This window comes from Macaca mulatta, chromosome 5 (assembly GCF_049350105.2).
Source record: "Macaca mulatta isolate MMU2019108-1 chromosome 5, T2T-MMU8v2.0, whole genome shotgun sequence".
NCBI classification, from domain to species: Eukaryota; Metazoa; Chordata; class Mammalia; order Primates; family Cercopithecidae; genus Macaca; species Macaca mulatta.
The window spans coordinates 121,943,943-121,956,750 of NC_133410.1; the positions used below are offsets into that span (position 1 = coordinate 121,943,943).

The 12,808-nt window shown below is 44.3% G+C and overlaps 1 protein-coding gene and 1 long non-coding RNA gene across 2 annotated transcripts in view; one reads left to right on the forward strand and one right to left on the reverse strand.

Moving 5' to 3' along the window:
• Positions 1–4,016: 4,016 nt before the first annotated feature.
• LOC144340825 (uncharacterized) lies at positions 4,017–6,215 on the reverse strand. The gene is made up of 2 exons (XR_013417272.1): positions 6,185–6,215; positions 4,017–4,174 (listed from the first exon to the last, which is right to left on the reverse strand). It is a non-coding gene; the product is annotated as an uncharacterized LOC144340825 (long non-coding RNA).
• Positions 5,150–12,808, forward strand: part of ANK2 (ankyrin 2) — a 695,731-nt gene continuing 688,072 nt past the window's right edge. Inside the window, exon 1 of the mRNA XM_078002190.1 lies at positions 5,150–5,692. Coding sequence (XP_077858316.1) covers positions 5,621–5,692 — 72 coding nt within the window. The 5' untranslated portion in view covers positions 5,150–5,620. The remainder of the gene's footprint in view (positions 5,693–12,808) is intronic.

Sequence of the window (12,808 nt, forward strand, 5' to 3'; positions counted from 1 at the left end):
GTTAATTTTTGTATTTTTAGTTGAGACAGGATTTTACCATGTTGGCCGGGCTGGTCTCGAACTCCTAACATCAAATCATTCACCTGCCTTGGCCTCCCAAAGTGCTGGGATTACAGGTGTGAGCTGTTGCACCTGGCCTATGTTGATTTTTAAAAATTAACAAGAATTAGCCGGGCGCGGTGGCTCACACCTATAATCCCAGCACTCTTGGAGGCCGAGGCGGGGATCACGAGGTCAGGAGATCAAGACCATCCTGGCTTACACGGTGAAACCCCATCTTTACTAAAAAATACAAAACAATTAGCCGAGCGTGGTGGCGGGCGCCTGTAGTCCCAGCTACTCGGGAGGCTGAGGCAGGAGAACGGCTTGAACCCGAGAGGTGGAGCTTGCAGTGAGCCGGGATCGCGCCACTGCACTCCAGCCTGGGCAACAGAGCAAGACTCCATTTCAAAAAAAAAAAAAAAAAACCAAAAAACCATTAACAAGAATTATGACAAGGATATTGCTGAAGAAAAAGAAAGTAAGGTTTTTAAGGTCTTCAGGAAATGTAAATGTCTGTAACAAAGAGAAATTGTGGTGGTCTAGTATGATTTTCAAAGCAGCTGGATTTTTTTAGGGCAAGCTGTAGGGACAAGAGTCTAGAGGTAGGCCGGGCGCGGTGGCTCAAGCCTGTAATCCCAGCACTTTGGGAGGCCGAGACGGGCGGATCACGAGGTCGGGAGATCGAGACCATCCTGGCTAACATGGTGAAACCCCATCTCTACTAAAAAATACAAAAAACTAGCCGGGCGTGGTGGCGGGCGCCTGTAGTCCCAGCTACTCGGGAGGCTGAGGCAGGAGAATGGCGTCAACCCGGGAGGCGGAGCTTGCAGTGAGCTGAGATCCGGTCACTGCACTCCAGCCTGGGCGGCAGAGCGAGACTCCGTCTCAAAAAAAAAAAAAAAAAAAAAAAAAAAAAAAAAAAAGAGTCTAGAGGTAGCAGTTATAAGCAAAGATGAAGCTTACTCCAGGGTCTGAGAGAGAAGGAGGGCTATTGGAAGATAAACAGTCACCACTCAAGAGGGCTTCAGAGACCACTAAAGTAGTCCTCATTTTGCATAGTTTCCTGGTAAACCCAAATGATGCCTTTCCTGGAGCACTCTTCACTGTCGTGGCAAGCGACAAGTGAGACTGAGACTTGAGTTATACCTCAACAAGCCAAGGAATGCCAAAGTTTTCCAGTAAACTACCAGAAGCTAAGGAAAAAGCATAGAACAGATTCTCTCTCAAAGTCCTCAGAAGGAACCAACCCTATTGTTACCTTGATATTGGACTTCTGGCCTCCAGAACTGTAAAAGTAAAAATTGGAATACTGGCCAGGCACAGTGGCTTATGCCTGTAATCCAGTATTTTGGGAAGCCAAGGTGGGCAGATGGCTTGAGCCCAAGAGTTTGAGATCAGCCTGGGCAACATGGTGAAACCCCATCTTTACAAAAAAATACAAAAATTAGCGGGGTATGGTGGTGTGTGCTTGTGGTCCCAGCTTCTTGGGGGACTGAGACAAGAGATTCGCTTGAGTCGAGCAGATGGAGGCTGCAGTGAGCCGAGATCTTGCCACTGCACTCCAGCCTGGGTGACACAGTGAGACAGTTTCTCAAAAAAAGAAAAAGAAAAGAAAGAATGAAAAAAGAGAATACTTTCCTACTTACAATATTGCATCATGTCTCTATCCATATCTATCAATCTCAACATCTGCCTCTATATCAACCTATTATTTATTTAAAATGTTAATTCTTTTATTGTTATGTTCTTTTTTTCATTAATTTGGATTATGTACCCCAGGACTGGAGAGATTGAAGACTATAAATTTAGATTTCTGTGTGCCCAGTTATGATACAGAACACTCAGGAGCCATAGCAGTATTACCGGTACTTACTTGCCTTGCTAAGTTTTTCTTGATTTTCTGATATGATATAAAGGTTTTCTTTCTTTTTTTTTTTTTTTTAAGTTTTTGAGACGGAGTCTCGCTCCGTTGCTCAGGCTGCAGTGCAGTGGCAGGACCTTGGTTCACTGCAAGCTCCGCCTCCCGGGTTCACGCCATTCTCCTGCCTCAGCCTCCCGAGTAGTCCCCTACAGGCGCCTGCCACCTCGCCTGGCTAACTTTTTGTATTTTTAGTAGAGACGGGGTTTCACTGTTAGCCAGGATGGTCTCTATCTCCTGACCTCGTGATCCACCTGCCTCGGCCTCCCAAAGTGCTGGGATTACAGGCGTGAGCCACCGCGCCCTGCCAAAGGTTTTCTTTTTTAACCACCTTTATCTTCAGTCTCCTGTTTTTAGGTAGATACCATTACATAATATCTATGTAATATATCATTACATAATATTAGATAATAATGTAGTCATGACTACATTATTTACATTGAGCATTTACAATGTCTATGTATGTTATCTCATTTACTATTCACAATGATCCTACAAAGTAAGTAATATTAGTTCCCTTTCACAGGTAAGGAAACCTTTTCACAGGTAAGGAAACCTTTATTTTTTTTTTTGAGACGGAGTCTCCCTCTGTTGCCAGGCTGGAGTGCAATGGCATAATCCTGGCTCACTGCAACCTCTGCCTCCCGGGTTCAGGCGTTTCTCCTGCCTCAGCCTCCAGAGTAGCTGAGATCACAGGCACACGCCATCAGGCCTGGCTAATTTTTGTATTTTTAGTAGAGACAGGGTTTCACCATGTTGGCCAGGATGGTCTCGATCTCTTGACCTTGTGATCCACCCGTCTCGGCCTCCCAAAGTGCTGGGATTACAGGTGTGAGCCACCACGCTCGGCCTTTAGAAATGTTAAGTAGATAGGCCGGGCGCGGTGGCTCAAGCCTGTAATCCCAGCACTTTGGGAGGCCGAGACGGGTGGATCACAAGGTCAGGAGATGGAGACCATCCTGGCTAAAGCAGTGAAACCCCGTCTCTACTAAAAATAACAAAAAATTAGCCGGGCGAGGTGGCAGGCGCCTGTAGTCCCAGCTACTTGGGAGGCTGAGGCAGGAGAATGGCGTGAACCTGGGAGGCAGAGCCTGCAGTGACCCGAGATCGCGCCACTGCACTACAGCCTGGGCGACAGAGCGAGACTCTGTCTCAAAAAAAAAAAAAAAAAAAAGAAATGTTAAGTAGATAGCATCTCAGTGCTAGTTACTGACATCAGTTCACCATCTTAACCATCAAGCTATACTGCCCCAATGAAAATGGCCACATTGGGAGACTTGGAGGAACGCTTGAAGAGATGAAAAAACAACTTTTAGCTGGGCAGGCAGCTTACACCTGTAATCCCAGCACTTTGGGAGGCAGAGGCGGGAGGATCACAAGGTCAGGAGTTCGAGACCAGCCTGGCCAATATGGTGAAACCTCGTCTCCACTAAAAATACAAAAATTAAGCCGGGAGAGGTGGCTCATACTTGTAAGCCCAGCACTTTGGGAGGCCAAGGCGGGCGGATGACCTGAGGTCAGGAGTTCAAGACCAGCCTGATCAACATGGAGAAACTCCATTTCTACTAAAAATACAGAATTAGGTGGGTGTGGTGGCGCATGCCTGTAATCCCAGCTACTCGGGAGGCTGAGGCAGGAGAACCGCTTGAACCCAGGAGGCGGAGGTTGAGGTGAGCCGAGATCAAGCCATTGCACTCCAGCCTGGGCAACAAGAGTGAAACTAGGTCTCAAAAAAAAAAAAAAAAAAAAAAAAAAAAAAAAAAAAAAAGTGATTTTCCTCCCGAGTAGCTGGGATTACAGGCATGCACCACCACGCCCATCTAATTTTGTATTTTTAGTAAAGATGGGGTTTCTCCATGTTGGCCAGGCTGGTCTCGAACTCCCAACCTCAGTTAATCCTCCCGCCTTAGCCTCCCAAAGTGCTGGGATTACAGGCGTGAGCCACCGCGCCCAGGGGCTAGCTTTCTTTCCTTTTCTTTTTCTTTTCTTTGCTTTTCTCTTCTCTTCTCTTCTTTCTTTCTTTCTTTCTTTCTTTCTTTCTTTCTTTCTCTCTCTCTTTCTTTCTTTTCTTTTCTTTTTCTTCTTTTTTTAAACATTTAGAGGTCAAGCCAAAGGAGGACTGAGAATTGATCATTAGATTTCGCAGCATGGAAGTCATTGGGAACCTTGCCAGGAGAAAGTTCGGTGACGCAGGTGGAGGAAAGCCTGAATGGACTACATTCAATAGAGAACGTGAAGAGAGGAATAGGAGATATTGAAACTTTGTAAAGGCTCTTGCTGAAAAGAGACGTACAGAACTGGAACACTAGCTTAGGGAAAGGAGGCTGCTATAAAGGAAAGTTTTGCTTTGTTTTGTTTTTGAAGGTAGGTGTATATTTCTAAGGAAATCTATAAGAAAGGGAAATTGATGATGCCTGAGAAAGGGAACAATCTCAGGAAGGTCATTTTATCTGTAAAAAGTCGTAATTCCACCTCGTTGGGACAGCTGAGCCAATGAATTTCTTTCGACAGTAATAAGGTTTGGAAGGTGCTTTGCAAATCCATGGAAGCTCTATACCCCTGGGAAACAGTGAGGCAAACAAGATCGGCCCCTGTGCGGGATGTATGACTCCTGCCATAAGCAATTGAGCAAAGGTGTGCAAACCCTGGTCCGTCTTTTAAGTTCTTCCCAGAGCTACAAAAGAGGTGCTCTCTCCCTTGGTGAGGGATGGGGCCAAGTCCCTACCCTGGAACGTGGCTGGAAGATGCTTTCTCATAGTGAAGAAGGTGGGAAGGGAAGAGGTTGGATCTTGAGAGAGGGGAAAACGCCCAAAGCGTGAAGGACACACCGTTTGGGACACTTCATCCATCAGTCCACATCCGACAGGGGCTGAGGTCCCGGTGGCATTTCACACCACGTTCACTCCGTAAATGAATGCCCCCTTATCAATAGGGAGTAGTTGGCAGAACAAAGAATGTGTGCGCGTGGAGGCTAGAGGTGGGTGGGTGGGTGCCTTAGCACAACGCCAGGGGAGAGTGAGTGCGGATAGGAAAAGTGTGTATGACATGAATGGAAAGAACCGAGAGTGAGTGTGGAGATGGGCAGGGAAGAGCTGGACGCGCCCCAACAGCCGGGGGCCTCCCAAGGGAACGTCCGCCAGTGGTGCGGGAGCGCCCGCGGAGGAGCCTCCTTCTCCCCACCCACCTCCCGAACTCCGGCAGTCAGTGGTGCATATAGACATATTTCTGGGAGCTGTCCATGAGCTCATCGCTCTCCTGGCGATAGCGGCAGCGGCTAGGGAAGCAGCCTCCTTTCTCCCGGCGCCGCCGCTAGAATAAGCCCAGCCGCTCGCACGTTCAGACCACACGCGCCGGGCGCGGCGCTGGGAAGGGGCAGCTGCCGGCCCAGCCCCGCGGCCAAGGTCGCGTCCGACCCCGGCCCGCCGCGGCCCGGAGTCCGCCGGCCGGGATGTAGGTGGCGCGGGAAGGGACTCCGGCTGGGTGAGCGGAGGACACAGCCGCCCCTTCCACTCTGCGGCGCAGGAGCCGGGGCGGGTCCGCGGGGCGCGGCGGCTGCGGAGTCTCCGGGAGGGCGCGGGCCGCAGGCCCGACGCGGAGGAGACCGAGGAGACGCGGGAGACCCAGGCGTGACAGGGGGAAGAAACCCGGAGCCGCAGGAAGATGGCTTCTCCCACCTCCCCGGCCCCGGAAGGCGGGGCCTCCACCCCGCCGAACCCGCCGCGGATTCGTCAGGTGGGTGCACAAAGTGCGGGAGGGGCGCCGGCACCCCATTGTCCTCGCGTCCCCCAAGGGCGGGGACCTCAACCCCAATGCAGAGGCTCCCCAAGGAGCGGGGCCGACACGAGCCGATTTGGCTACATCGCCCGGCCCAGGATCATTCTCTAAACCTCTTTTCTCAGTCTCACTTCACACACAGACACACATACAGACACACACGCAGATAGCCCTTGAAAAATACACGTCTTCCAAAACCAGACGTGTAACTTCTGAACGCTCACACACTCACACACACGCACCCCGCAAACTCATCCCTCCCACACCGCACAGAGGCACACACCCAGCTGTCACATGACCCACTGCAGAGCTATACCGTTAGAAGAAACCAGGGTGCCCCAGGGGGAAAGGTACCCCAGACCCAAACTCCCTGAGGACCTTGAGAAGGATTGCTGGAAGCATTTACTTCCACCCATAGGAGAGCAGGAACCTCGTCTAGAGGTTACTCACCATTTCTCAACTTTCGGGCAGAGCTTCACCCAACAACCGCAGCCCTGTATCCTGTATTAGCGATGTAGTACAGAAAACATGTGTTCCTGTTCTCTCCACGTCTGTAGAGACACAAACAGCTTCCCCCAGCACAGCAAGGAGGAATGCACGTTTCTTTGACTGTTTGAATAAGCCCTGTTTTCTGTTTGTATGGTAATATTAAAACAAGGGAGTACTCCATCTGGTTGTGATCTGTGATTTGGTATCTAGATTTGTTTTCCCCGCTGCTACCATTGCCAGAAACTATAGCACTAGCACTTTAGGTTATCACAGTAGTAGCGATTGTGCACTTGCTGTGTTCAGGGTGGTGTATGAGTGTGAGAATATGATTCACTGACTGCAAATAGGAAACCTCTTTACCGAAGACAATTGGATTCCTATTTAGAAATAGGGCTAAAATTGGTTGATGAATAGTATCTGTGCAGGAAAATAATGCCCAACAGAATGGTCTTTCTCCCTGGCAGTGTGGAAATTTTGAAAAATAAAAGAGACTCCAGGATTTATGAAAACATGACAGTAAAATCAATTGATGCCTAACAAGGTCTTTGCCACGTTTGAATCTTAATATGTGTAGGTAGTGTTATATTAGGGACAACTTTTGTTTATGGGCATTTTTTAATGCAATGACTAAAAAGTAGTGTGTACAATTTTTGTGGCAATCTGCATCCCAAAGAAATTGTTAGGGTTTTAAATCCTTATAGAATCTGGGACTCTAATTTTATGACAACGCATTTTTAATGCACTTGGAGCTATTCTTTTTTTTAATTTTCTGGAAGAATTGTGATAGCAGATATCATTAAATCTGTATTTGTGATAGTTATGCATTCAAGAATGAATGTGAAATTATTGTTATTTGCAATATAAATCACATTTTAAGCAAAAAATTATTTTTATATTTGTTTGGCTAAATATATGTGTATGCATACTTATATATAAACATTGAGGAAGTAAAATTTGTTAATAAATAGAATACGTGCACTCAAACATTTCTATGAAATCTTATTCTGTAAAGCACTTTTATTGATCTAGCAAATAATATGTATGAAAATAGTTATAGAAAAAATGTGTATGGAAGGTCATTGTTATTTTGCAGACTAGACACTCTATTTAGAGAAACTCATAATTAAAAACTATGTAAAATGACATAGTGCTGCAACATTCAAGTTATTGACTGGTGTCCTCTGTTCAGGCTTTCATTTATATGACCTTACAGTAGCACTGCTTTAGTGATTGGTGCATTAATTTGCATAGGATGTAGAAATAGGTTGCTGGAATTATTGGTCCTTCTCATCTACCTGATTCATCCAGTCAGGTGGAACAGAAGTACTGACAACCTCTGGCTGCAGAATCACCATTTGCCTGAAAATGATTTTGAGCAAATTAGAAATAGAAAAACAGAAGGGATAACTGTGTTGTTCTACTAAGTGGTGAAATGTTTTAGGCCCCATTCACATTGTATTTTAACTGTGTCACTGTTTCCTGGACATGTTTTTCCATGTTCATTAATAATTCTTTTTCAAATCAATTCTGGATTGAATTGGAATTAAATTAAAATTGGAATTGTTTTAATCTTTCTGAACCATGCAAAAATTCAGAATAAGTGTAATTGAAAAAAGCACAGAAGTCCAAAGGAGTAAAGATTTTAATGTGGATTTTTGCAACAAATCTATTGGTCGTACTATTAATTATATAATGGAAATTTAGAAATTAAAATATTTTAGAAAAGCTTTGGGTGAATATAAACATAACTGGCAAATTAGTATATTTAACTACTAATTTCGATGAAACTATGCTGTGTGGGGATTCATTTATTCAACAGACATTTATTCAGCATAAAGTAATGTTTCATGCTCCAAAAATAAAGAAATGAAGAAGACAAAAACCCTACCCATTAGCAGGTGTAGGTATTTGAAGCAATAAACTATTTAAAATTTGAATTACTTATAGGGTCCTTTCCACGTTATTTAGACAAAATAGTTATTTATCAATTTTTGTTTTGATCACTCCTCTAATAATGAGCCTAAATAATATCTAATTTGTATGTACCTAAAATGTCACTGTAGGATTGCATTCATGTTTGCATTTATTTGCTATATTTCTGTTCTCATTAATTATTTCATATATTATTAGAATTGCATATCACAAGCTATATATGTTATTTTTTACAACTTCACATTTTGAACAAAGGTTTTTTTAAAGCTTTTGGATAATGCTGATGTAGCATGAAATATCTAAAGTGGTCCAGTACCTTCACACAGTGTACTTAAAATCTAGGTTTCCAAAAATGAGAAGGACAGGGAAAAATGACCTTTAAGTTCATTCTGCTAAGGGAGAGATAACTTTATCAATGCGCCATCTTTTCAGGCTTCTTAGGCATTAGGTATTTCCCTTTTTTTCTTCTTCTTCTTGTAAGAAAAGGGGTATCTTTTCTGTATTTTATATCCAGGATAAATAAGTTACAGAATTTTCACCTACTTTTTCCAACTTGTAAGTCAAATTAGTTATTAAAATAGAAAGACAGATTTCATGGACATCAGCCCATGTTTATTCTTCATTCATTTTCTAACTTTGTAAAAGAAAAGACGAAGAAATGGTTGTTTTGCAACTGAAGTTTTAAATAGTTTGTCTGTATATGTCACATACATTAAAGGACCCATATGACTCTTACAGCCATTGCCAGAGAATTTAAATCAAAGCTAAACGAGTACTTACTGAGATTATGAAGTATAAGATATATTGAAGGCTGGGCACGGTGGCTCATGCCTGTAATCCCAGCACTTTGGGAGGCAGAGGTGGTAGTATCACCTGAGATCCGGAGTTCGAGACCAGCTTGGCCAACATGGTGAAATCCCGCCTCTTCTAAAAATACAAAAATCAGCTGGGTGTGGTGGCGGGCGCCTGTAATCCCAGATACTCAGGAGGCTGAGACAGAAGAATCGCTTAAACCCAGGAGGCAGATGTTGCTGTGAGCTGAGATTGAGCCACTGCACTCCAGCCTGGGTGACAGAGCAAAACAGTCTCAAAAAAGAAAAGAAGAAAAGATGTATTGATAGCAGCTATCTGGACCTTACCATCTTTTTGACAAACTCTGATGGGTATTATCATGGCACTGATTGCTGTGAGACTTGGAAGAGCTGTTAAGACTATCATTGTCTATCATTGGCGCCAGAAAACTTCAGTGTCATTCTCTTGTTTCTTCATCAGTCCTTCCCTGTGGTCTCTGGGTATTGGTGTCGTATCATTTATGGCACCAAGCTCGTGTTCCTTCATTCTTTGCTGCGGAAACGTTGAGATCTCCCATGTGGTAATACTGAAATATTTACAGTGAGCCAGGCATGGTGCTGAGCGAGGCATAGTTTTCACAACAATCCTATGAAGGAGATATTATTCCCATTTTCTAGACAAGAAAACATGGGTTTAGAGAAACTGAGCTACATACTCAAGTTCATAGCTAGGAAACTGGAACTCAGGGATTTAAAATGTGGTCTTAATACCTCACTTTGCAATCTCTGTTATTTACTGTCTTCCTCTTCTAATTTTCAGGATTTGTGACCATTAAAGGAGCTCCTCTGCTACTCCTAGCTATCTATAATTATTCTCATGGAGTTCTGCTTTGAGTTACTTGGATTTAACTATAGTATTTACAGTAGAGTTGAAGTAATTTTCATTACTCAAATCCATCAGGAGAATAGCTTGGGCTGGGCGTGGTGGCTCACACCTGTAATACCAGCACTTTGGGAGACTGAAGCGAGCAGATCACCTGAGGTCAGGAGTCCGAGACCAATCTGGCCGAAAAGGTGAAACCTCATCTCTACTGCGAATACAAAAAAATTAGCTGGGCTTGGTGGCGGGCACCTGTAATCCCAGCTACCTGGGAGGCTGAGGCAGGAGAATCACTTGAACCCGGGAGGTGGAGGTTGCAGTGAACTGAGATTGTGCCACTGCAATCCAGCCTGGATGACAGAGCAAGACTCCATCTTAAAAAAAAAAAAAGAAAGCTTGAATTCCATTTTCATTTCTATGTTCTCTAAAAGAACATTTTTCCAGCATTGTGGTTGCTGACAGGAGAGACTAAAGCCTTCAGTTACTTTTTGCCTACAGTGGGAGCTCCTCAATTATTTCTGCTGTTTCTATGATGGTCCTGAGAAAAATAATTCTGAGAGTGAATGGGTTAATGGAGAATCTTTTTGAACAGGCTATATATACACATATATGTTTACATTTATATATATATATATTTTTAATTATAAATAGAGATGAGATTTCACTATGTTGCCCAGGCTGGTCTCAAACTCCTCAGCTCAAGTGATCCTCCTGCCTCAGCCTCCCAAAGTGCTAGGATTACAGGTGTGAGCCACTGCGCCTGGCCAGGTTTACATTTTTAAAGGATTTTTCATTCTTTTATTTTTCTTTTAAGAGTTGGGGTCATCGGGCACAGTGTCTCACGCCTGTAATCCTAGCACTCTGTCTCGAAAAAAAAAAAAAAAAAGAGTCGGGGTCTCTCTGTGCTGCCCAGGCTATGTATGGGCAGTGCAGTAGGGTGCAGTGGTTATTCACAGGTGCAGTCATTCTGCATTATAGCCTCAAATGCCTGGGGTCCAGGAATTTGAGACCAGCCCGGGCAACACGGCAAAACCCCATCTTTACAAAAAATACAAAAATTAGCTGGGTGTGGTGGTGGGTGCCTGTACTCCTAGCTACTTGGGAGGCTGAGGTGGGATGATTGCTTGAGCCGGGGAGTTCAAGATTGCAGTGAGCCGTGATCATGCCACTGCACTCCAGCCTGCGCGACAGTGAGACCCTGTCTAAGAAAAACACAACAGGCTGGGTGTGGTGGCTCACGCCTGTAATCCCAGCACTTTGGGAGGCTGAGGTGGGTGGATTGCCTGAGGTCAGGAGTTCGAGACCAGCCTGACTAACATGGTGAAACGCCGTCTCTACTAAAAATACAAAAATAATTAGCCGGGTGTAGTGGTGGGTGCCTGTAAACCCAGCTACTTGGGAGGCTGAGGCAGGAGAATCGCTTGAACCCGGGAGACAGAGGTTGCAGTGAGCCAAGATCATGCCATTGCACTCCAATCTGGGCAACAGAGTGAGACTGTCTCAAAACAAAACAAAAAAAATAAACAAATAAATAAACAAGAACACAACAAACAAATGCCTGGGCTCAAGCAATCCTCCTGACTTAGCCACTTGGGTTGCTAGGACTACAGGCCTGTGCCATTGCACCTGGCAGTTTCTTCTACTATTAATTACATTCTTTGTATATTTTTGTCAGGATGTTACATACATACATATACACACACACATACACACACACACGCTCGCATATATATATATATATATATATATATGTATGTTTTGTTTGTTTGTTTTTGAGACAGAGTCTCACTTCATCCTCCAGGCTGGAGTACAGTGGGGCGTAGTCTCGGCTCACTGAAACCTCTGCCTCTGAGATTCAAGCTATTCTTCTGCCTCAGACTCCCAAGTAGCTGGGACTACAGACATATGCCACCATGCCTGGCCAATTTTTGTATTTTTAGTAGAGATGGGGTTTCACTATGTTGGCCAGGCTGGTCTCGAACTCCTAACCTCAGGTGATCCACCCGCCTTGGCCTCCCAAAGTGCTGGGATTACAGGTGTGAGCCAGTGCACCCGGCCAAGATATTATATTTTTAATTTTTATTTTATAAAAAGTATTTGAGTTACAGTACAGGATAATTTATTTTAGAGAGTGAAGGGATGACAGAGGCAATAAATAAATATAGTTATACATTGACATTATCAATTTAGGTTTTTAAATTTTGCTTTTTAATTTACATATAGTAAAATTCACTTTTTATATAGTTTAATGAGTATTGACAAATACTTAGAGTCATGTAACCATCACCGCAATCTAGGTAGAGAATAGTTCTATCTCCTTGAAACATTCCCTCATGCTAATCCTGCTGTAGTCAAACAAAGGCTCCTCCCACCTTCAGTTCCTGGTAGCCACTGATCTGTTATCTGTCCACATAGTTTTGTCTTTCCAAGAATGTCAGATGAATGAAATCACCTAGAATAAAACCATTTAAAATTGATTTTTTTCAATCAGCATAGTGCCTGTAAACAGGTCCCTCTAAGTTCTTACATATGTAAACATAGTAGTATTCCAACATATGGGTGCACCACTGCTCAGCCATTCACCAGATGAAGGACATTTGGGTTGTTTCCAGGTTGGGGCAGTGATGAATGAAGTTGCTATATAAAACACTTTGGAAGGCCAAGGCGGGCAGATCACCAGAGGTCGAGCGTTCGAAACCAGCCTGACCAACATGGAGAAACCCCGTCTCTACTAAAAATACAAAATTAACGGCGTGGTGGCGCATGGCTGTAATCCCAGCTACTCGGGAAACTGAGGCAGGAGAATCGCTTGCACCCGGGAGGTGGAGGTTGTGGTGAGCCGAGATCACGCCATTGCACTCCAGTCTGGGCAACAAGAGTGAAACTCCGCCTCAAAAACAAACAAAAAAAATTTGTATGGGTTTTTTGTGTGTGAACCATGTTTTTATTTCTCTTGGATGTGCACCTGGGAATATAATTTTT